General features: G+C 39.0%; 1 protein-coding gene across 1 annotated transcript in view; it reads left to right on the top strand.

Moving 5' to 3' along the window:
- MEOX2 (mesenchyme homeobox 2) overlaps positions 1-24,857 on the top strand; it is a 79,002-nt gene extending 54,145 nt beyond the window's left edge. The window contains exons 2-3 of the mRNA XM_063118334.1: positions 5,605-5,777; positions 23,763-24,857. Of these exons, the coding sequence (XP_062974404.1) occupies positions 5,605-5,777; positions 23,763-23,987 (398 nt within the window). The 3' untranslated portion in view covers positions 23,988-24,857. The remainder of the gene's footprint in view (positions 1-5,604; positions 5,778-23,762) is intronic.
- Positions 24,858-25,163: the final 306 nt, after the last annotated feature.

Raw genomic sequence — 25,163 nt, 5'->3', positions numbered from 1 at the left:
GGCGGGATCTTTCTGAGCTGACAAAATGTGACCTGCTATGCATTCAGTTTAATAGCTTGGCTTGCAATGAAGGGCGTGCATTTTTCACTACTCAGAGAAGAAACTGTCCAACAGCAGCTTGTATTTCATTGAGCGTACGCTTAAAACTTGCAAAGTTTGTCATTCGTCTTTACTTCCTAAACAAGCAATTTGTGCGAGATGCAAGAGAACATGCAACACTGGTTTGGTTAACATTTTTCTTGGGAGGTGTCAGGGCTGACAAGCTGAACACATGGCTAAGGCAGGTGTAGCTGAGAAGACAGCCTATAATGCAGAGCAAGGAAGGTAGAGACTGGACACAAGCAGCTTAGGAATAGATGAATAGATGCTTTACCCCCACATTTCATTTTTTTAAAAATCTCAAATTCTTTCTATCCTGTCTATAAAGACATCTGTGAATTTTGGTAAGCTATTGTCAAACAATGAACCAAACAAAATCCTTACCCATCTGCACTGGCCAAATTCAATAGATATACAGCTGTTTCCAGCATTGGGAGAATCATGCCATGCCTGCCTGCCATGTAGCTGTTAAAGATAGCCTGTCAGAAAAAAGAGAGAGGTGGCAACCCTATTAAATTCAACACCACAAATGTAGGTGAATACACAGGGATTCAAACCCAGACTTTAAAGAACTAACTACTGGATGAATGAATCTGACAGTTTTGGTTTCTCCCACATTCAAGTGTTGTTAGGCAGAATCTACACTACTGCTTTAAAGCGCTTTATAACAGTTTTGACAACTGTTGGGGCCCAGGACACATTCTATATATAGTTGTCAAAACTGTTATAAAGCGCATTAAAGCAGTGGTGTAGATCCGGTCTTACTCTCATCTCTTTGCCCTGCTATTTTTGGAAAAATATTGTGGATTTTGATAAGTCCACAACTTCTCACATATTCCAAAAGCAGATAAAGTGGGTGAGTAGTCACACAGGAGCTCAGTTATGAGACAAATTGCTCCTATTGAAGAACTAGGGAAGATTCTAAGAATCTGACGTAACTGCCAAAACACTAGAAGAGCCAGAATCCCAAAGTGACCAACTAGATGCCACTGTGAAGTTCACAAGCAGAACATGAGCACAATAATAGTTGTCTGATCATGTTCCCCAGCAACTGGTATTAAGAGGAATATTACCTCCAAGCATGGAAGTACCATATAACTATCATGAGTAGTAACGATGCAATAGACGTATCATCCATGAATTTGTCTCATCACCTTTTAAAATCCTCCAAGTTAGTGGCCATTACTATTTTTTAATTTATTTTTAAAATTTATTTACTATTCTTTTAAACTGCCTGATAACCAAAGTTCTCTGGCTGCATACAATATATGAAAATCATATGGTACAAATATTAAAAGAAAAAGTAAAACACAGCATGGAATGAAACCAGCAGAAAAGAATAAAACCATTACATCATTAAACCAAATTAAAAACCAACAGCAGAATAAAGCACTTGAAGTAGAGCTGCACACAAATGGCCTCTCCAAATTTTCCATCCTATTTGTAGGCAGAGAAATTTGGGGTACAATTTCACCAAATTTCTTCAGCCGGAAGGGGAAATACTCAACAGTTTCTCACAGGTATGACTTACCAATGTCAGGGGTTGTAGTGAAGTTTCTTTCTTTTTTTCCTGAGGTTTGTGTGGGGTGTGGGGTGTGGGGGGGTGTCTTTTATGCTGCTGCAACAGCATCAAACTCTATTTCATAGACCACAACGCAGGTGTGAGGGGGAAGTGTACTGTCCAGCTCCATGGAAGAGATGACGCTAGTGCTGAGCCAAAATCTGTCCCCCAATTTCCTGAAAGTTTTCTTCCCCCATGAAAGAGGCTCCTATTGTTCTGCTTCATTCTTAGGGTGTTTTATAATTCATTTTTGTGTAGGGTGACCGTATGAAAAGGAGGACAGGGCTCCTGTATCTTTGGCCTTAGCTAGACCTAAGGTTTATCCCAGGATCGTCCTGGGGTCGTCCCTGCCTGCTCCTGGGATCCCCTGTGTGACATTTACATGAACATGGATGACCCCGGGATGATCCCGGGATAAACCTTAGGTCTAGCTAAGTCCACTGTCATATTGAAAGGGGAATTTCAGCTGGTGTCATTTGTATGCATGCAGCACCTGGTGAAATTCCTTCTTCATCACAACAGTTAAAGCTGCAGGAACCCTGCCCTCTTTTGTATCTGGTCAAACTAGCTCCTGCAGCTTTAACTGTTTCTGCACATTTTTCCAGCTCTACAAAAGCAAACCTATATGCCGAAGGCATCTAGAGAGCAAGTCTAGGAGGCTGATCTGTCAAAGGCTACAGCCAGACATGTTCTTGATTTGCATCTGCCATGGGTGTGTGTGAGAGAGAGGATTTTTAGATATTCTTCTTGCTTTGATTCTATGGGCTTCATCTTAAGCATTTTGTATGATAGAGCTGTAAAGTTTATTTTTATACTGTTTCCTTTAATGCATTACTTTCTTTTAAAAATGGATGTGTTACGACACAAGCATATGGGCCAGCAAGCTTCCCATCAAAGACATTTCAAATAACTTTAGTAATAGTAGCAATCAAAGCTGAAAGGTCTCGGTGGTTCATGTTAAAATGAAAATGAAAACTTTCTGTCTGTTCCGCCACAAGGCAGTTGGTAAACTTGGATTCACGTCGTTCTTATTGTCTGTTCATAGCTCTAGCTGTCGCTGTTGGGTCCTGTGGCCAGCGAGGCAATCTCAGGCATGCCAGTGACTCATCCTTCAGCGAAAGTCATAAAGAGACTGCTTATGGGCTTGTCTGCTTGGAAGTTGATGCAGGTTTCTATTTAAATCAGCAGCTGAAGTGTGAATTTATCTGTGACATTTTTAAGATGGTTCATGAAGCCAAAAGTTGACTAGTGATTCTCATACTGAACACTAGCTAATTTTGGATTTACAGCATACGACATGCCAAGATTAGAAACAAATGACTATAAAATTTGGGCGGGCAAAGCAATCTGATACATGGGTCATAGTTTGAATTAGGGCCACTTTGCACATGGTGATTTTCCTACATGGACAGAACTTCCATAAATGCAGCAAAACAGGGGTGCGTGTGTGTGTGTGTTTGTGTGTGTGTGTATTTGTCCCATGTCACAAGTTTTTCTAACATAGAATTGATGTCTATGAAGGAAAATAATAATGCAGGAAAACCTTCAAACAGGGACATTTAAACAGAAGCAGCAATCAATTAGTAATCAGAAAATAATAAGCTAGATTTTAAATGTTGATGTGGGAAATGGATCCTAGACAGGACCTAGTCTAATGTTATCAATTAATTTAGAAAATTATTTTAGAGTACAGACTGTACTGATGCACAAAGAGACTATAAAATCACACCAAAATTAATTCAAAATTCTTGGAAAAAGCATTTGGAAGAATTCTTGGAAAAATAATAATAAAATCCTTACATTAAAAACGGTGTAAGCATAAAAAAAAAGCCCTTTCAGATATAAACCAAACTATGCTTACATAAAATATCATAATGCTAATAATAGTATCCAGTCATGTATACATTTAGCCTATATATACACACTTAGAGTAGACATATAGCCTATATATATGCTTAGAGTAGACCCCACTGAAATCAATGGGACAAGTAAATCATAAATATCTTGAGTTCCATTGATTTTAATGGGTCTACTCCAAACTTAACTAAATCTGGATAGAACTCATGTTTAGTCTATTCTGGGAAAATCTGGATTCAACCTTCCTTTTTGCAGAGTTTAGGGCTGGCCAGGTAATGCACCACTTCCGACTGGTAATCTGTGAACCGAAGAACATAAGCTATGCATACTGCACTGACTATGCGATGGATGACTAGGTGAAGATAAATGAATGATTTATTACAGTCACACACACACAACAATAAAATTTTTAGTACAAAGAACAGATACAGTTAATAGAAAATAAATAGATCAAATAAGTGGGTTTTAAAGAAAATAATATATTATAATTTGAAGTCAACAAGTTTTCACAACCCTTTCTGTAAAATAGGATGAATAATCCCTTAGGCAGAACAATACCAGATCTTCAGAAGATGGTCCCAGAAAATGTATTAGTAGAAAGAGAATCAGTCTCTCTCTGTAATCTATATGCAAATTACAGTACAGGAGCACATGATCAACAGTGTGTATTACTTTAGTTCCTCACATTTGTTAATTGGGATCTTATGAAGTCACCCACTTAGTGCAGAGGGTAACACATGCGGGCACGCTTAGAAGAAAGGGATGGTTACCACTCTGTGGCACTGTTGTTTGGTGACAGGTGATACCTGAGGCCTTCCACTAAGGGTCATGCGGCCCCAGTAGGGGGATAAGGCCACCTGTGAGGCCAACTCTCATCACTCCAACTGGTGTTGTGCGACCCAGTGGGTGAGTGGCATGGGTCGGTGTACCCTCCCCAAAAGGAGTATAGCCTGTGTGTGGTGATCATCTGATGCCACTCTCCAGACTTAGAATGCTTTGCCCGATATAACGCCTAACTAGTGGCTGGCGTAGATTAGGGTCCACCCACTTTCCCTTTGCAGATCGTTAATAAATGTGGCCCAAATTTTATACCATATACAGTTGTCTTGTCTCGTTATTTTCCCCTCCTTCGCCCGCAATGAGCAAGCATAAACGCTCTCTGGTATTTGAAAACAGTGTATGGAGATATGAGGCTCTAACAATTTCATGACTAAGTGAATATAAATCAGCACATGCAGGAGGAGGCAAGCAGCCCACTGCTCTATTTGTTTATCTTCAGATGAGGTTCTTAATATTTAGACATGGGATGTATTCCTGATTCATTAAAATTAATAGCAGTTTCACCATTGATTTTAATGGGTCTACTCCAAGGTTGACTAAGGGCTCATCTACACCAAACAGGATATTCCACTATGAAAGTGGTATATAAAAGGCAGGAGCCACACTACTGCTTTATAGTGGTATTGAAGTGCACTGACAACTGTTGGGGCCCATTGACACATACCATATACCACTTTCATACCGCTATATCCTGCCTGGTGTGGCTCCTGCCTTTTATATACCACTTTCATACCACGTTCATAGTGGAATATCCTGCTTGGTGTAGATGAGCCCTAAGTCTGGATCAAACTCATGGTTAGTCCTTTCTGGGAAAAATTGGATTCAACTCTCCCTTTTCCAGGTTTTAGGGGTGGTCAGGTAATGCACCACTTCAGATTGGTATTTTGAAACAGTGTATGAAGCTCAAGCAGTCCAAGCACGAAGTGAACATAGATAAACATATGCAAGAGGAGTTAGGCAGGCAATTGCTGCAAATGCATATCTCCAGATGAGGTCCTTAATATTTAGACATGGAATGTATTCCTGATTCATTAAAATTAACAGCAGTGGCTTCAATAGTTTATAGTTAGCAACCATAATTATGGCTCAACACCTCTTGTATAAGAATTCCTGCATATATCAATACAGAAGACATTTATTATTTAGTTGATACTTTCATCTGTAATGATATTTTTCTTTGTGATGTTTGCTGCCCAATAAATCATAAGCTTGTCATGGCTCCTGATATGATTTTGTATTTATTTCAGATTCTCAAGAGGGAAATTATAAATCTGAAGTCAACAGTAAACCAAGGAAGGAAAGAACGGCTTTTACCAAAGAGCAAATCAGAGAGTTAGAAGCAGAGTTTGCCCACCACAACTACCTCACCAGACTGCGGAGATATGAGATAGCAGTAAACCTGGACCTTACTGAAAGACAGGTATCAATGGAAAATAAATTAATGGGGTTCTAAGTGCAGGCAGTGACCTCATACCAGATCTATCTCATTTACAAGCAGACATGATAATGTGTTGAATAAAATACATTTTTAACATGACATTTATATTATGTGTATATATATACTGGATAGCATCAATGTTATCTTTGAAACAGATATTATAAAATCAGTTCACACACTGTAACAGCCATGGAAAATTAATTAGCTCAGTGCCATGTCTGCCAGAATAGCATAAAGGCATTTTCATATTGTCCATTTAACATTCACACTGCCTTCTGTGTGTCTCTCTTTCTGTGTGTGTGTGTTTGTAAGCATATACAATATGAATGCATTTATCACTTTCTCCAAACTCTTTTGTTATAAACCCCTCCCATCTGTAGTCACACTCTTTGTGTTCAGGGAAAAAGCCCTTCTGCGACATGAATAATTGGGAAGTGGGGAGCTACCCTAGTGCTAGGGAAACCTTTTCCCTTTATGGTCCTGGCTGTATTTTGCTGAAGGACACCCCACTATCAGTCTGGTTTACAAAAATACACAGGAACTCTGCATGCATAACCTTGACAACTTTAGGTAGTGGAGTGCTGTCATAAGGTACCTGTGAGAGGGCATTATCATCAACATGATAATAAGCTTCCTTGGCTGAGCGGGGACTAGAACCTTGGTTCTCCAACTCCCAGTCCAAACACTTTAGCCACTACACCACACTGGCTCTCAATGAATGAATTATCATTTATTCATATAGCACCATCAATGCACATGGCAGTGCCTTGATTGAATCATGAAGTGGGGGAGATTTGGCTTTCTCATGTGCAATCATTCCTAGGCCAGCATATAAAGAGCTAGGACATCCTTTTCTGTGCTAATAGAGGGTGTAGATGGAACCTGCAAACACACTGTCCTGGTGTGTCATATTGTTCAACTAGCTCTAAAAATATTCCCCAGATGGTCTCATATTTTGCTCTGTCTGTTTGCTCACATATGCCCCAAGCCACTGCATCTGTTCAGGAAAGGTTGTAGTTCAATGGCAGAGTACAAGCTTGGTATGCGAAAGGTCCCAGATCTCCAGGTAAGGGTGATACAGCTTCTGTCTGAAACCCTGGAGAGCTGCTACCAATCTGCCTAGGCAATACTGAGGTAAATGGACAAAGATTTGACTCCAAATAAGGCAAATCCCAATGTTCCATGGCCCTGATATCTATAGGAGGGGTTACTTGAGGTTTCCAAATTATTTCCTGGTGCACGCGTGCACACACACAGATTTTCTGTTTTAACAATCCTTCATATTCTTGCTATTGGAAGGCCTCAAAACCCTATTTGACTTAATTTCACTTAAGCCCCCTGAAATTGATGGACTTAAGTGCACTTAATTCTGAACTTAATTGTAGCTTTTCTATATAATTCTGATTTATAGATTGATCATCCACAGGGTATTGTACATTGCTGTGTATACTTTTTCACTCCTATCAATAACCCACTGTTTATTGGTTCCTGAGCATTTCCCCACCACAACCACCATACTGCCTCAAGAAGGTGGCCTACATTTATTAAGACTGCATTCCTATGCACTGTTACCTGCGAGTAAGTTCCATTGAGTAGAACTAGGATTACCTCTGAGTAAACATATACAGGATTAGGTGGCAATCCCATACCAAATTACCTTGGGTAAGATTCTTTGAATTTAATGGGACTTCTGTGTAGACGGACAGGGTTGTGCTACAAGTTTATTATGTTGTAGATGCAGGAAATGAGCCTCCAGGTTTTCCCACACTCTGGTGTCCACCATATTGTGAGTCTTCTACATCTGACATAGGGAACCCTCAGGCCTCAGTGACAAATCTGGCCTGCCCCTTTTTCCTGACTACCCATCCTTGATGTTTCCAAGCTTTTGTGCAGTTTTTCCCCATTCTAAACAGTTGGAATCCCTCTCCTAAGGCTTAGTTACTGGCAGTAAGGACTTTAAGCTCAAGTATGTTGGTATGTTTTATATTTTGGGGCCTGCTCTTTTGCCTTTGGCATCACCTCATTGTACCTTTGGCCCTGACGGTCAGTAAAGCTTCTCCAAAATTGAATTTGGTCATCAGACAGCTCTGTTCTACATCATGGGCTCAAGTTACAGGAAGCCAGATTCTGGCTTGACATCAGCAAAAACTTCCTGACTGTTAGAGCAGTACAACAATGGAACCAGTTACCTAGGGAAGTTGTGGGCTCTCCCACACTAGAGGCCTTAAAGAGACAGCTGGACAACCATCTGTCAGGGATGCTTTAAGGCGGATTTCTGCACTGAGTAGACGCCTGGACTCAATGGCCTTATAGCCCCCTTCCAACTCTCCTATTCTATGATTCTATGTAGAAATCCTCCACACCAGGTAGAAAAGCTACCAGGTATTAGGAGCCACTTCCAGCTTTGTCTGAAGAATAGGAATAACACATAAAGAAGCCTTGCTTCACTTTAACCAAAAAAGAAATATTACTGAAGGTTGCTGCCTGACAATTAGCTGCTGGCATGAAAAAGAGCATGTCTGTTGTTGTTATTTCAAGAACATTCCACTGTTGCTGTTTTTTAAAGGCTAGGATGAAGCAACTGTATGACTTGATTTCTGTCTCCCAAAGGCAATTCTTCAAAAGGGTTTCATTCAATACATAGTACATAGAAGTAATTGATCATGCTGCTGCTGCAGAATTTGAGATATATCAGAACCATAGGAGCTCTCAAGAAGAAGAGGAACAAGCAGCCTCCAAAACTGCTGAGCCAAAGATATTTCTCAATTTTTCTTTTCTGTATAGCTGTAGAAACCTCTAGGGAATCCTGGAATGCAAAGAGCAGGGCTTGTTTCATTTTCTTTTCTCCTTTTATTTTAAAAAAGGAGGAGGGGTAGAAGTTGTGTCAAATTAGTTTAAATTATTGTACACTGGTCTTTCTAATTTCTTCTGTAAACTTGAAAATGTTGCTTTTTCTCCAGTGGTTTCACCTCAAACCACTTAGTCTGACACAGGCACACAGATTCCCCTTTGGGGAAGGGCCGTACCTCAGTGGATAGAGCACATGCTGTACATGGAGAATATCCCAGGTTCAATCCCTGGCATCTCCAAGTATGGGTGGGAAACACCCTTGTCTGCTGCTCAGTAGATAATGATATTGAATTAGATAAACCAATAGTCTAACTCATGTTACTATTTCAGTAGGAACATCAGAAGTTAACTTATACTGAGTCAGACCACTGGTTTATATAACTCGGATCATGGGTGGGCAGAAGGTAATTATATATATATTTGTTACTCGCCTCTCCCTCTGGATCGAGGTGGGACACAACACCATAAAATACATATAACTAATTAAAACATTTAAAGCTAATACATTATTAAAAGCAGCACATTATTTAAAAAGCATCTTAAAATTGCCTTTTGGATCAGGATGTAGTGGTAGATCTCTCGGTGATCTGCAGTAGATCAGCAAAGATCTCAGACTCTCAGTTGTCTAACAAAGCAACAACGAGAAAGCATTTCCCCCCTAAATTAGTTCGCTGAAAAAGAATGCCTGGGGGAAAACATGGGTGTGGTTTTTTGTGTGAAGGGGGTTATAACCTTAAACTCCTGGGTTCAGAATGTGTTCAGAGGCACCCTGTTCCTTAATTCTCAGCTATGTCTGCACTCTTGAACCACTATTTTGCACCTGGCTCTGGTTGGTGAACCTCAAGATTCTAATTGGGTGGAAAAAAGATTTTTAAAAAACCCGTAAAGCTTAAAGTCTTCCCATTACTACTATAGGACAGGCATGGGGAACTTCAGCCCTGCATCCAAATCTGGCTCCCTGGGTTTCCCCAGATGGCCATGCCCCCTTCCATTGTCCCTACCCCTTTTACTTAAATCTTTAGGGGTTTTCCCAGCTTTTCTGCCCTCTACCTGCTGCAAGGCGACCAATCGGCAGTCGCCTTCCACCAGGGACTGCCCCCGGATTGGTCCTGGAGCAACATCAGATGGCAGAAGAACCATACTGACATTGCTCCAATTGAAAAAGTCGAGGTATGTCCCCGACTTTTTCACTTCGCAGCTTCGTGGGAAAGCCCTATGGTGGCTGCGAAGCTGCATCTGTGTTGCATAACTGATGAAGTGCAGATCCACAGCCACTGCAGGGCTTTCTGAGCATATACAGAGACCCCAAGAAAAACTTCCCTACATTATTATTATTATTATTATTATTATTATTATTATTATTTATTTATTTATTTATATAGCGCCATCAATGTACATGGTGCTGTACAGAGTAAATCAATAAAATAGCAAGACCCTGCCGCATAGGCTTACATTCTAATAAAATCATAATAAAGCAATAAGGAGGGTAAGAAAATGCACCAAACAGGCAGTATAAAAGTCAGAACAATTCAAGTTTTAAAAGCTTTAGGAAAAAGAAAAGTTTTTAGCTGAGCTTTAAAAGCTGTGGTTGAACTTGTAGTTCTCAAATGTTCTGGAAGAGCGTTCCAGGCATAAGGGGCAGCAGAAGAAAATGGATGAAGCCGAGCAAGGGAAGTAGAGACCCTTGGGCAGGTGAGAAACATGGCATCAGAGGAGCAAAGAGCACAAGCGGGGCAATAGTGTGAGATCAGAGAGGAAAGGAAGGAAGGAGCTAGACAGTGAAAAGCTTTGTAGGTCAACAGGAGAAGTTTATATTGGATTCTGAAGTTGACTTGCATCGACTTGCATCATGCACTTCACGTCAGGTTTAAACTGGTCCCTTGAGGTTGTTGGAACATTAGCACACCACCGTGGTGCTTCCTTGGTTCACAGATCCTTGACATTCTATAATGCTGTACTTGCAGGCAAGACAATCTGGTTTAAATGAGCACTGAATAAAAACACCAACACACAGGGAAGTTTTTGTTATAATGTCCACAGTGTTTGAAACACAGCACATCTAGTGGTGATTTTCCTGTGGCATCATGCATCAAACTAGTCCTAGGAATAGGTCCTGAGAGCCAGTGTCAAATCTCACAACTGGTTTGCTCATTTAAAAAAAAAAAATCCAAATGAGTGCAGTGTAATTGTTATGTGTACGTGTATTTGTGTGCGATGGGAACAGTTAGATCTCGCTGGGACTTACTGTTTCTTAAGAGACGTTTGGAACATTTCTAGTGGCTTGGCTGGAAACACAGGATGATCCAGTGACGGAACTCTCATGTGACCTTTTATTATGGGCAGAATATAAACAAAATGCAATTTGGGCTGAGAAAATAAGTGGGCAGTGTAAGCAAAAAAACTAAATGACAGTGATTGTGCAAATTTGGCCCTTTGCTGTTTTACACAACTTTTACAGGCTTACAACCCATGTGGATCTTTACCATGGCTATTGCTGTCTGTCCATCAATGGGAAAGAAGAAATTGGCTTCACAGATTGTATTTTAAATTGTTTCAAGTCAAAATGAGAGCAGTGGATTCTAGCGAATTGCACTGAAACTATGCAAACACAAACACACGGGAAGGGTCTGTTGGATCCAAGAAGATAATGGCTGAGAGGGAAGGTTTAATCCTCCCCTCTCAGTCAGGTTAGTCCAGATACTAATTGGGACTGCACCAAGTAACACTAAAGTAAAGAAAAAAATCAGACTCAGATGTACAAATAATGTAACTCGTGGTTTGACCCTAAGTGTGCCCTCTATCTGGGTTTATACATCTTATAATTCATACAAATATTCCCCATCTTATTTATTTGTTCTGTTCAAAAATGTTTAATTTTAGCCACATTCCTGGTTCCTGCCTGCTGTTCTATTATTCCTCCTCTGCTATTATTACTACGAAAGGGAGAGAAATTAGTTTGGTTCACATTTTAATATGAGGCAACCTAATTTGCACTTCCTGAACGAATACATGAACCAGAACATAATTATCCTTCAGTTTTCAAAATTCTCTGAATTTTGCAATACAGTTCTCTGATACCAAAAGTGTATGAAAATATGCATACCAGGAAACTAGCACACAAAAAGGCATATATTAGGAGAAATTGCTTGCACAAAAAATGAGTGTGGATTTTCATGTGGACTTTTTGAAAAAAGCACTTGCAAACTAATAGGAAATGCAATGGAACAAAGTAGTGTGTTGGCGGGTGGATGCAAACATTATAGGAAGTGAATCAGACAGATTGGTCTAACACTAATTTTTACTTACCATCCTTCCCTCCTGGCTTTTACTCCACTGGTTTCTCCTTAATGCCCTGAAACTCCAGATTGGATTTCTATATATAATTACAACTTTATATATAGGGTGCAATCTAATGCCTGTCCATGCTGGAAGCTGTTTGACTTTTTTTCTGTCTAAACATGCATAGAATCTAGGAACCAATATTTCATTTTGATGGCACTATAGTAGCCCTTATTCTGCATCTCCAAATTTGATCACAAATAATGCATTTGATATGTATTACCCATATACTAAAAAAAGGGGTGCAGTGTAGCATTTCTATGTCCCTTTCTTTCATGACAGCTTCTTTGTACATTTAGTTAGTAAATAATTAAAAGCAACTGAAAGCTATGAAAGTGTAGCAACACAAAACCCCTCTAAAATTGAGTTGTTCATGCCCCTTCCTATCAGAACATGCCATATAATAACTAAAATAAAATTGCTTTATCAATATGTGTATATGTCACAATTTGTTAGACAAAAATAGTAATATCATTTTCCATGGAATGAAGATAGACACTTAATGAAACAGGAATAGATGAACTCCCTCCCCAATCCCATTTTCTCTTTTGGTGCAAATAGTAGCTTAAAGGACATTTTAACCAGCAAGGCTGCATTGGTAAAATGATTATCCAACTCCCAGTGAAGTGGTCGCAGTCTAAGTCATTGTCCATCCATCCCCTAGCACTTTGAACATAGAAAAGAAACAAACAAAAAATCCCAAATTTGGTTCACAGATCTGTTTTGGATCTAATTTGGTTCTAAGAAAATATTATGATTGACTCTTTCTTTGGACATAATGAGAAGAAATGTTTTTTTTTTTTTAATGGGGCAAATGATGGAATTAACACAACAGATTATTTCATTTGTTGATGGGTGAGTCACTTTCTGATGACAATAATGTATTGGCTTTTAACGTTTCACGGAGCTATTTTTCAATTAAGATAAAGTTGCAATCAACTTTTAAAACACCTATTAATAGCATTATGGTGGCACATCTCCCCTTTCTCCAACCTGATCCTTCGTGTGACTTTAAAATGGGAAGGCCTCTCTTTTGGTAAACATGTGGATACTTCACCTGCTTCTTCTATATAGGAGGTTTTTATAATGTGTTGTTTGGAGGGTCAGGAAACCACCATATTTGAAGGAAAGATCACAAAAATTATGGGGTATGGTTTTTATGTTTTATTCGGTTTCCGAAATGGTGTCCATTTCCTGCAGTTCTGGCCTTGGAATGTGAGATCTGGTCCCGGTGGAAAAGTCTGCTGGAGCTGCCTGCAAAAGAGACTGTCAAATACAGTTTAAGCTGCATACTCACACACGCAAACACATTATTTTTTCTGGATTTAAAGGAAAGATATTATTCTGAGGAAAAGAAAATCACCATAACTTCTTTCCTTTTCTAAAAAAAAAATCTGTCAGGCTTGATTTTAAAGCAATGAGGTGAATTCTGAACTGATTGACATCCCGTGCAACTTTATTGATTTTTAGGGGAGCCACCTGCATTGAAGTGAGCCCAGAATTTGACCCTGGGAGGAAAAAGCTTTTATCAGGCTGTTAACTTTCTACTGCGGCCCTGTACATCCTGAAACAATGCTTGTATTCCCTTTTGCTCTGAATACTGTGACACACTCCTCAGAATAAAACAGACATGGCTTGAGATTTTTTCTTTAGCGCCTGCTCCCAAGGAGATGTTCGATCTGAGGTCATTTATTCCTCAACCTATTTAAGCAACAGCTTACTCATCAGTCTGGGAGACCTAAATACTAACCAAGTTGTCAACTAAGGGAAAGGAAGCTGTGCTTTCATACCAGTGAGCAGATGTGCCTAGCAGATCCGTCCATAATTGCTGATGTAGAAACAGTTGCTGATGTTGTAATATCTCCTCTAACAGAGCCCCCTTTTCCTTCCACTATGTAGAACGGATATATGTTTGAAACAACATAAAAAACCCTAGTCATTTAAAGAACTGTTGAAAAAGTAGATTTCAAGCTGCAGCCCTATTCAAACTCAATGGGCCTTACTTTTGAGTCAATATGAATAGGATTGCTCTGTCAGTATATCAAATATCTAGATTTATGCAACACCTGTTTCTCTGTCAAATCTACAAGCCACTCTCCTAGAAATACTTGGATTTAATGTGACTTATATGGAGTTCTAAAATGCATTGGCAGGATTCAGCACTATGTTAGGACAATAGGTCATATTTGCCTACATACAGAACCTTGACTCGCACTTGGAAATTATAGTCCTGTTTACACCCTGATTCCAATTTGGTACCCCAACACTTAAACTATTTTAGAAGGGTTTATCTTTATGAACTCTTAAGAACCACTGGCTTATCATGAACCCAGGACATAAAACATCTAAATCTGCCTTCCCCAACCTTGTGCTCTCCAAATGTTTCAGATGACATCCTCCATCATTCTTGACCATTGGCCATACTGACTGAGGTTGATGGGACTTGAAGTCCAAGATACTGGAGGGCACCAGGATGAAGAAGGCTGATCTAGAATGATGAAGGAACTAAGTGAATAAGTACCACCACAACAGGGGACTTCTAGCCTAAGGGGGTGGTTCTGGTTGGTCACTGTGTGTGAAGAGAGTGCTGGACTAGATGGACTAACTGATCCAGTATAGCTGTTCTTATGTTCTTATGCTGCAGTATCTGGCTTGGCACAACATCATTATGTTGCCTATTTTGATCCTGCAGGTCCATTTGAACTAACAACAATCCATCAGCAGAGTCCATGTGCAGCTTGTGATATCAGGTGTGCTGATTCAGTACAATTTTTGTGAACCGCCCAGAGAGCTTTGGCTATTGGGCGGTATAAAAATGTAATAAATAAATAAATAAAATAAGTACATATGACAATGCAGGTACTTTGGCCTGCAAATATTTGTGAAATGTCAAACAGCTGAACTTCGTGCATTTAAGTCTGAATTAAAACTACAGTCTTCAATCCTATGCATGTTTAGACAGAAAAAAAGTCCTACAACTGTTGCGATTCATAATTGTGGGGAATTGCATTGAGCCACAACGATGTTATAAAAACATTCTTTAAATAAATAATATATGTGAGTTGTCAAGATTCTATGGGTTAATATGGAAATCAGAATGTTAGGTTAGCAAGCTCTTCTTTCCCCTGGTCATTATGGGTTGGATCTAGACTTAGGCTGCAATCCTATGCACACATATTTAGGAGTAAGCTCTATTGATCTCAGTGAGACTTACTTCTGAGTAGACATACATAGGATTACACTATAAATTAGCCCCACTGAAATCTATGGGACAAGTTAGTTCCATTGAAATCTATGGGACAAGTTAGATATGTTTAACAAGGTCCAATGATTTCAATAGAACTAAAGCATGATTTAGAATGCAATCCTATGCATGTTTAGTCAGGAAAATGTCCTCCAATTCCCAGAGTTCCCCGGCAAGCCATTCCTCTACAACGCAAATCATTCCTCAGCCACTCTATATGTGGATTGGAGATTTGAAATAAGGCCTCACTCTTGCTTTCTAGAACTACTATTTCTTTCTAAGATTCTGACAATTATTTTTCTTCTCAGCATATATTCTGACATTTAAGCAAGCCACTTAACAGTTTCAGATATACAGGAACTCTATAAAGTGTGGACTTAACAGGAATGTAAGAGAATTGATTTTCAGAATTCACACATCCATCCTATTTCTAAAATGTAACAGGATCATGTATCAGTTCCATTATTGACTCGTCACGAAATCCAAAGGAAGTTCAGATTTCATCTCCCTGAATTTGATCTCTGGAGGAAATAGCACATGAAACATCCTTCACAGGTTGTTATATTTAGCACATGTGATAAATGCAGTTCAGTACTATTACTGTTCCAAAGTATAACCCTGTAAGTTGTTCTTTATTAAAAAGTAAGCAGCAAGAATTTGACAGTCTAATGGTGTTAAGTGAACTATGCGGAGGCTGGATTTTAACTTGGTGGGGTAAGCCGTCTGTAATAAAACATGCATTTTAAAACCTGTTAACTAGAACTTTAAAAGTGACACATTTAAAACTCAAAGGAAAAGATGGATTTTTCATCATTTATGAAGTTTGCTCTTTTAATTTTAGTATAATGCTTTATTTATTTATTTATTTATTTATTTTATATTTCATAAATAAAACTGTTTAAAATAATGGGGGAGGGGAATAGTGGGCAGCCTCTGGAATATGATAATAAATGGGAGTTGCACTGAGTGATCTCAATATTTCAATGGCCTGAAGTGGTTATACCTCCTTATAGTAAAAAATAAATAAATGATATACCAAAAATGATTTCCAAATACAACTTTTAAAAAATCTTTTCAGAAATAATTCTGTAGAAATTATTGTCTCCAGTTCTTACCAATAGGGCAGAAGAAGGTCAAACCCATGAGAAATCATATAAAGTATTTGGGCCAGTGGCTAAAGAAGGTGGATCAGCATGTAGTTAATATATCTGTTAAAGATGCCAGGTCCTTCCTAACATCTTCAAAATCCTGTGGATACCATCTTTAAAGTCTCCTCTCCAATATAGGGCCAGGCAGCTGCTTGGATGCATGAGGGAATCTCATTGCTCTTTAAGAAGCCTAGATTGGCTCTGAATTATTTTGGTGTTGACTTTATTTTGGGTTTTTCTATTCACTTCCAACTGGGCTGGGACTGGCTGTAGCTTCATCCCATTTCATACTTACCAGCTGGAGTAAGGATGATCCTTTTTTCCTGTCCCTTCCACTTTTCTCACAATTGTTGCTTTAATCCTCTCTCTCTCTCTCTGGGTCTGGGGTAATTTCTTCTCATAACAAGAAGTTGGCTTCCTTCTCCTCTTCTTTCACCACTCCAACTGACATGACAATTGTCAGCTTAGATACTGCCCTAGAACTAGTCTTTGATAGGGTACATTCACAATTTGCACATACATGGGCCATTTCAGTAAACTGAAGAAATAATGGGTTCAGATCTGCAGAACACGCAGCTTTATTTAGTCTGAGACATGTAGACAAGTCTACGTGAACATGATAATTTCCTTAATACTTGATCTATAAATAAATTGGCTTGGCAAAGTTATTATGAAGATGCAGATGGGCTTTAGTGATGTGTGTTCATTTCCAGTAACCTGCATATATTGCTCAGCTACCTTGGGCATACATATGAAACTGCATTATACTGCACCAGACTGGTGGTCTATTTAGTCCAGTGTTGTCCACTCTGGCAGCAATTCTCTGAGATCCCAGGCAGAGATCTTTTCCAGTCCTTTTACCTGTGATTTGGGACTTGAATCCTGAACCCTTTTGCATGTAGAACATGTGCTCAGCTACCAAGCTATAGCTTTTCTCTTGCAGTCACCATGCTTTATCCATCCAGTAATAATGGATCAAATGAACAAGACAACTCCTGATAGCTCTGCACTTGCCTTTATGTTGCCTTCATCCTACTGAAATGACAGGAAGTCACCTTAAGAGGAAAAATAGACTAATTGACATGTCTTATTCACAGCCTAGGTCTAATGGAAATAAAAGTGAAGAAAAAGGCTAGGGGAGAAAGGGGGTTGTTTCATCTTACACAGACCACTTCGTAATTTTGCCAGAAAGCATCTAAATTTAGAGGGAGGCTCAGATGGTTTAACTTATGCTTTCTTCCAGGCCTTGCATGTATGTGCTAGCCAACGTAGATTCCCTTAGATTGACTTAGACTCCCTCAGGCTTACTCACTTCCTTAGACTCACAGGCACTTGCCAATTTACACCTCTTTTTACATATGACCTTTGCAATTTGGGCCTATTATGTTTCAAGCAGTTTTATCTATTTTTCCATTCTCGTTGCCATTCCAATGCAATCTAAAATAAAAATACAATTACTCAAACACATTTGTACTCTTATAGGCAGAAAGAAAATAAGAGTGTTATTAGAATTGACCAGCCCAGTGTTTTTTCCTCTGTAGGAAATTGCCATAAAGTATCTTTCCTAAAGATTTGTCTAGGCTGCTATCCCCATTTCCAGATCCTTAGAGGTTCTTTGCGTTGATGCTTTTATTTTTATTTTTTTGACCTTGCAGAATGAATCCTATCTTTAGCTACCCTGTGTTTGCCAGACATTGCAACTCAGCCTAGGTTATAGCAGCACCCCGTATTGAAAGTTAAAAGTACATATTAAAAGTGAATAGTACATGACATGATATTACATGTTTTGATTGTTTAAAACTTTTGCATTATTCTTGGTTTCCCCATGCTACTTTCATTTCCACATGCTATCCTATATTATTTTCCTTCCTTCATCTTGTGAATACAGTTCTTAGATACATATATATCCCCTCATCACCGAGTCATTTTTCAAAAATCTACCAAACTGAACATGTTTGCCTCCTCCATCTATCATCATAATTGGACCCAGACTAATTACTACTGAACTTGCAGTTCACAAACCAATTAACCTGAAGTGCTAGAATCAAATAGGCATCGGTCCAGTCATCATGTCCATCTACACTGGCTCCAGCTTTACCACACCAAATTAGGTGCATCTTACCTGTCATGTGTATGTCAGTTCCTGAGCAGCATACATAAAATTTGCTGGTCTATGCCACTTCCTGATTTCTTTCTACTAAATTTTACTAAGGTTCCATAGTCCTCATGTTTGGGGCACTTTTTCCCTGGAATGATTGATCCATTTAGCCATATCCTACAATAATGGTTGACATAATGGTTGACTCCTTCTATTTCTATCCTTCATAACAATTGTGGATAATCTCTCTGCTTTTCTTTGACTGGGTTTCAGGTGGGCATTACTTGCTTCCTTTGCCTGAACAAGATAATAAGGTTATTTAAAATAATGATAGTGGGGTGTAGTCAAATGAAAATTTAAATCCTGACCTTCCTGTCTCCATAAGGTATTTGCAAAGATAAAAGAGGAGGCATTCATGCACATCTGAGCTAAATGGGATATTCTTTTCTCATTAATGTACATCTCAAATGGCATCATTGTATACCAGACCACTTGAATAAAGCCTTGAGGTAGAGATGTATGTGGTTTTTGGAAGGTGTAATAAATACATTCACAGAGTATCTGGTCCAGCTTCCACTCAAGTTCCATTTATATGCCCAATGCTTCATTGACCAACTGATGATTAAAGGTCTTGTCCTACATTTTTCCATGCACACTTCTCATAGATAGGAAGCATTGGGAGAATTGGAGTGCTTGGTTTCAAAGGAGAACCTGGACATAGTGGGAATTACTGAAACCTGGTAGAGTGGAGAGAACCAGTGGGATATGGTCATCCCTGGATACAAACTTTACAGGAAGGACAGGGAAGGGCGTACTGGGGGCAGTGCTGCTCTCTACGTCAAAGAGGGCATTGTGTCAAGTAGATTAGAGCACCTAAACGGGGAAGACTCTTTCACAGAAGTGCTGTGGGTGACAATGCAGGGCCCCAAAACTAATGTAGTGCTAGGAACGTGCTATCGTCCCCCAAACCAAAATGCTCAGAGTGACCTTGAGATGGAGAATGAAATCAGGGAGGCCTCCAAATGAGGAAGTGTTGTAATAATGGGTGACTTCAATTATGCTCACATTGACTGGATAAATTCAAAGTGGTCAAATTTCTAGATGTCCTAAATGACTGTGCCCTGGAATAGTTGGTCATGGAACTGACCAGAGGGGAGGCAACCCTGGACTTAATCCTAAGTGGTGCTGCCCAGGACCTAACACAAGATGTAAATATTGTTGAACCAATCAGTAACAGTGACCACAGTGCTATCAGATTCAATCAATCTTAAGTGGGAAATTTCCCAGGAAATCCAACACATTCACACTTGATTTCAAAAGAGGAAAATTCTCTAAAATGAGGGATCTAGTGAAAAGAAAGTTAAAAGGGGGAATCAAGAGGGTTAAATCCTTGGAAAATACATGGCGCTTACTCAAAAGCACAATAACAGAAGCTCAACTAAAATGTATTCCACTGGTTAGGAAAGGTAGCACTAAGTGCAAGAGGTCACCAGCATCGTTAGCAAGCAGTGTCAGAGAAGCTTTTGTAGAAAATAGGACTTCCTTCAAAAAATGGAAGTCTTGCCCAACTGAGGAAAATAAAAGGGAGCACAAGCTGACATAAAGGAGATGCAAGCAAACAATAAGAGATGCAGAAAGCATGTTGAAGAGCACATTGCTAATAATATTAAGTCCAACAATAAAGAATTATTTAAATATATCAGAAGCAGGAAACCATTATTATTATTATTATTATTATTATTATTATTATTATTATTATTTATATAGCACCATCAATGTACATGGTGCTGTACAGAGTAAAACAGTAAATAGCAAGACTCTGCCGCATAGGCTTGGACCTTTGGACAATGGAGTTAAGGGAGTACTAAAGGAGGACAGGGAAATTGCAGAGAAGCTGAATGAATTCTTTGCATCATCAGTGCAGAGGATATAGGACAGATACCTATGCCTGAACTGATGTTTTCAAGAAGGGAGTCTGAGGAACTGAGGCAAATAGTGGTGACTAAAGATGATGTTCTCGACCTTATTGAAAAGTTGAAAGCAAATAAATCACCAAGCCCAGATGGTAGCCATCCTAGAGATCTCAGAGAACTCAAATATGAAATTGCGGACCTCCTCACAAAAATATGCAACATGTCCCTATGCTTAGCCTCTGTACCAGAGGACTGGAAGATGGCCAATTTTCAAAAAGGGATCCAGGGGGGGTCTGGGAAATTACAGGCCGGTTAGCTTGACATCTGTTCCAGGTAAATTTATTTATTTATTTATTTATTTATTACTTTTCTATACCACCCAATGGCCAGAGCTCTCTGGGCGGTTCACAAAAATTAAAAACATTCAAAGTATAAAACAACAGTATAGAACCATAATATAAAATACAATATAAAAGCTTAACCAGATAAAAACAGCAGCAATGCAAAATTATGAATTTAAAACACCAAGTTAAAATTATTTATAGACTGTTAAAATGCTGGGAGAATAAAAAGGTCTTTCAAAAATTGGTTGAAAGCATTACTAAAGACAAAATTAGTAAGCATATAGAAGGGCAGGTCCTGCTGAGGAAGAATCAACATGACTTCCACAAAGACAAGTCCTGTCTCACTAATCTACTAGAATTCTTTGAGAGTGTCAACAAACATGTAGACAGGGGTGATCTGGTGGACATTGTTTACTTGGACTTCCAAAAGGCTTTTGATAAAGTCCTCCACCAAAGACTCCTGAACAAAGTTAGCAGTCATGGAATAAGTGGAGAGGTCCTCTTATGGATCAGACAACAGAAAACAGAGAGTAGGAATAAATGGTCAATTCTCCCAATGGAGGGAAGTAAATAGTGGGGTCCCATAGGGATTGGCATTGGGACCAATTCTTTTCAACTTATTCATAACTGATCTGGAATTAGGAGTGAGCAGTGAAGTGGCCAAGTTTGCCGACGACACCAAATTATTTAAGGTTGTTAAAACACAAAGGGATTGTGAAGAGCTCCAAAGGGATCTGTCCAAGCTTGGAGAGTGGGCATCCAAATGGCAGATGCAATTCAATGTAAGCAAGTGTAAGGTAATGCACGTTGGAGCAAAAAAACCCAACAACCCACCCAACTTCAAGTATAACCTAATGGGATCTGAGCTGGCAGTGACTGAACAAGAAAGTGATCTTGGGAGGATTTGAGAATAAAACGGCCATACTACCTTTCTACAAATCTATGGTGCGACCACACTTAGTATACTGTTTACAGTTCTGGTCACCACACCTAAAAAAGGATATTACCGAGCAGGAGAAAGTGCAGAAAAAGGCAACAAAAATGACTAAGGGGCTGGAGCATCTCCCCTATGGGGGAAGGTTACATCAACTGGGATTGTTTAGCTTGGAAAAAAGGAGGCAAAGGGGAGACATGATAGAGGTGTACAAAATTATGCATGGTGTGGAGAATGTGGATAGGGAGATTTTTCTCCCTCTATCAGAATACTAGAACCAGGGGACATCCCATGAAGCTGATTGGTAGGAGATCCAGGACAAATAAACGGAAGTACTTCTTCACACAGCACAACATTAAATTATGGAACTCAAGTTGTAGTGATGGCCACCAACCTGGATGGCTTTTAAAAGGGGTAGGATAAATTCCTGGAAGCAAAGGCTATCACTGGCTACTATCCCTGATGGTTGTGTGCTATCTCCAGTATTTGAGGCAGTAACCCTGTGTGCACCAGTTGCTGGGGAACATGGGTGGAAGGGTGCTGTTGCACCATGTCCTGCTTGTTGGTCCATGGTCGGTGGCTGGTTGGCCACTTTGTGAATAGAGAGCTGGACTAGATGGATCCTTGGTCTGATCCAGCCTGGCACTTCTTATATTTTAAGTATTTAATCTCATTTTCCCTTATGTTTAATGTGTGTGCATGTTTGAATAAATGACCATTATATGAAAAATTGAAGGTGATAATATTTTACAGAGCGATAGACCAATCTGTAGAACACTGAACTCACTCCATTTGTATCAGAATGATCGTCCCAAGCATTATAGCTTAATACAGTGTTTGGCATTAGCAATATATCGCTGTTTTACTAGGGGAAATTCATTGTGAAAAGTGACATATATAATTTACCATAAGGAACTGCATGAGGAGTACAAACATTATGAGCCCTTTGACATTGTTTTTGTGAAAGCTTTTGACAGATGGCGTAACAGTATTTCCTAACATCAGACGAACTACCAATAAATACTTTCCTCCTTATAATAGGTTTATTTTACTAGCCTGCTTCTTTGGCTTCGAAGCACTGTCTAGAAAAAAAAAGAAAAAAGGATGAGCTGGGCAAAGTTTAGCAGCTTCTAACTAATCCAGAATCACCTTGCCCATATTTCTAGATATTTAAATTTAGTTTAGTTACAATAGCAACATGAAAATGAAACAAGCCATGAGTTTGAACTTTGTATAATTTCACAAAGGAAGAATATATTTTGAAAATGGTGGTTTAAATTAACAACAACAACAACACTATTTGCAATAGAATTTAACTTTTTTTCAAAGCTTATTCTTGCCCTGTGAAGGTGTACGAATGTACATTATAAGTTAAGCATGCAGAAACATTATGGCTCCATTACTAATGTAGTATCATGCCAACTTCTTGGTGTTTCTATTTAAAGCCTGAAACAAATATTATTAACCATAGCCAAAGACACAGCAACTTCCCCCTTTCCACAACTTTCCGCAATGTAGACTTCTCTATCCAGCTTTCCTTTTAGAAAGCCACATTTTGGATATTCCAGAACCACAGTAAGCATAATATGTATTAAAGAAAAACAACACCCTCTCCTTTCAATTGTGCAAATGAGCGTCTGTGCTCCAGCATTTTATAGCAGTGGTGAGTCAATATGTCACTTCCTGAACCTTGGTGAAACTAATATTAATAATGGCACATTGGTTAACACTGGCAATAGATTCTATAGCTTCTTGGAATCTTTTTTTTTTTCAACTCTAAAAATGACTCACATGTGTTTTATAAGTACTTGTTACATATATGGCTGTTGAAGAAAAATAATGCCAGATAATTGCTTGAACTATACAAGTGGAAGCCCACACAAATTCACATAAAAGTTTGTTCAGAGTGTTTTATTCTAAATTCAGTCTTCAGTGCCAGCTCTAGGATTCTGGTCAAGATACCCCCAGCCATTATTCCCCCCCCCCTTGTGAGTGGTGCTGGTCCTCTGTGGCTCATTATTAGTTATGTTGTGTAAGCATTGATTGAACTGTGGCACCATTGACTCTGTTTTATCATTTGTTTGCTTTGATTCAAAGGTCAAAGTGTGGTTCCAGAACAGACGGATGAAATGGAAGCGGGTAAAAGGAGGGCAGCAAGGAGCCGCGGCCCGGGAAAAGGAACTGGTGAACGTGAAAAAGGGCACCCTACTCCCCTCGGAGCTTTCTGGCATTGGTGCAGCCAGCCTCCAGCACACAGGGGACTCACTAGCAAACGACGACAGCCACGACAGTGACCACAGCTCCGAGCATGCGCACTTATGATAAAACACGAAGGAGCCAGAGCTCTTTTCTCAGGAAAGACATGCTTACATAGCAAGCCTTACACGGACATCATTCATGTATGCAAGTGACTCTCTGGCAATTAGAAATATATCTATCTATCCTTGGACTTACGGCTTCTGCAACTCTTAATTTTTATTTTTCATACATGAATTCAGTAAGTGCCATACCTTAAATGTGCCTTGTGAGCAGAAGCAGAAGACAAACTTGCTTTAGAACATTCCAGATTTGTCTGTCATTTCAATGACAACAGGCAGGTATTTTTTTTTGCTTTAGCTTGCACTGAAAAAATGCCATTGCTCTCAAGAAATTAAATATTTTGAAGAAAACAAAACTACAACACAGTGCCAATGGAAATACTGTCTAGCAGATAAGAAATGTATCTTAACTCTGTATATATCTACTTTACAGCCTTTTTACTTTACACTCATTTTTAGCAATGCGTTCATATTAGCTGACAGCAATAGTCACTCATGAGAATAAATGGCTTTTTTGTGTGTGTCTCTCTATTTTTGTTTTGTGTCCCAGAGATATATAATACATGCAGACAATTGTGTTCAGAAAGCGAATGATACAGAAGAGTCAGCTAGGGAAAGTCCTTATACCATAGACAAAACAATTCTTATGTTGCATTTACTATCAACTGCTGCTAATAGGGAATTATTAAATCCTGCTCCTCAAATTTTCTTTCCTTATAATGGCAAAGTTTTTTAAAAATAAAAAATAGGATCATACCTGTCAAGAAAGAAGCCAAGCACCCATTCATATGTAGAATTTGTTACCATGACCATTTAACATGAATATGCCTCTAGCTCCTAACCACAATCTAATTACTCTACAGAAGCCCTGATAAATTCACTAAGGCTGCCTCAAAGCAGTTGGGTTTTGAATAGTAGTTTGTGTTATGAATTGAAAACTGTTTTCATTTGCAGTAATGTCATTTAATATTCAGATATTAATGCCACATGTTTTGTTTTTAAAAAATGAATAAGGTGGAGTTGATTATCTCCATTAATGGTCAACATTAATTAAACATAGACCGGAATACACAATACAGGGTCTAGGCATTTTCCCCTCTTTTTCAAGCTTTTGTGTACATACAGTGAAACAATAAAGCCAAAAAATTACACAAAACATGGATTGTATTTTGTAAAGGAA

Source organism: Elgaria multicarinata, chromosome 1 (assembly GCF_023053635.1).
Source record: "Elgaria multicarinata webbii isolate HBS135686 ecotype San Diego chromosome 1, rElgMul1.1.pri, whole genome shotgun sequence".
Lineage (NCBI taxonomy): Eukaryota > Metazoa > Chordata > Lepidosauria > Squamata > Anguidae > Elgaria > Elgaria multicarinata.
This window is presented reverse-complemented; position numbering and strand designations above follow the sequence as displayed.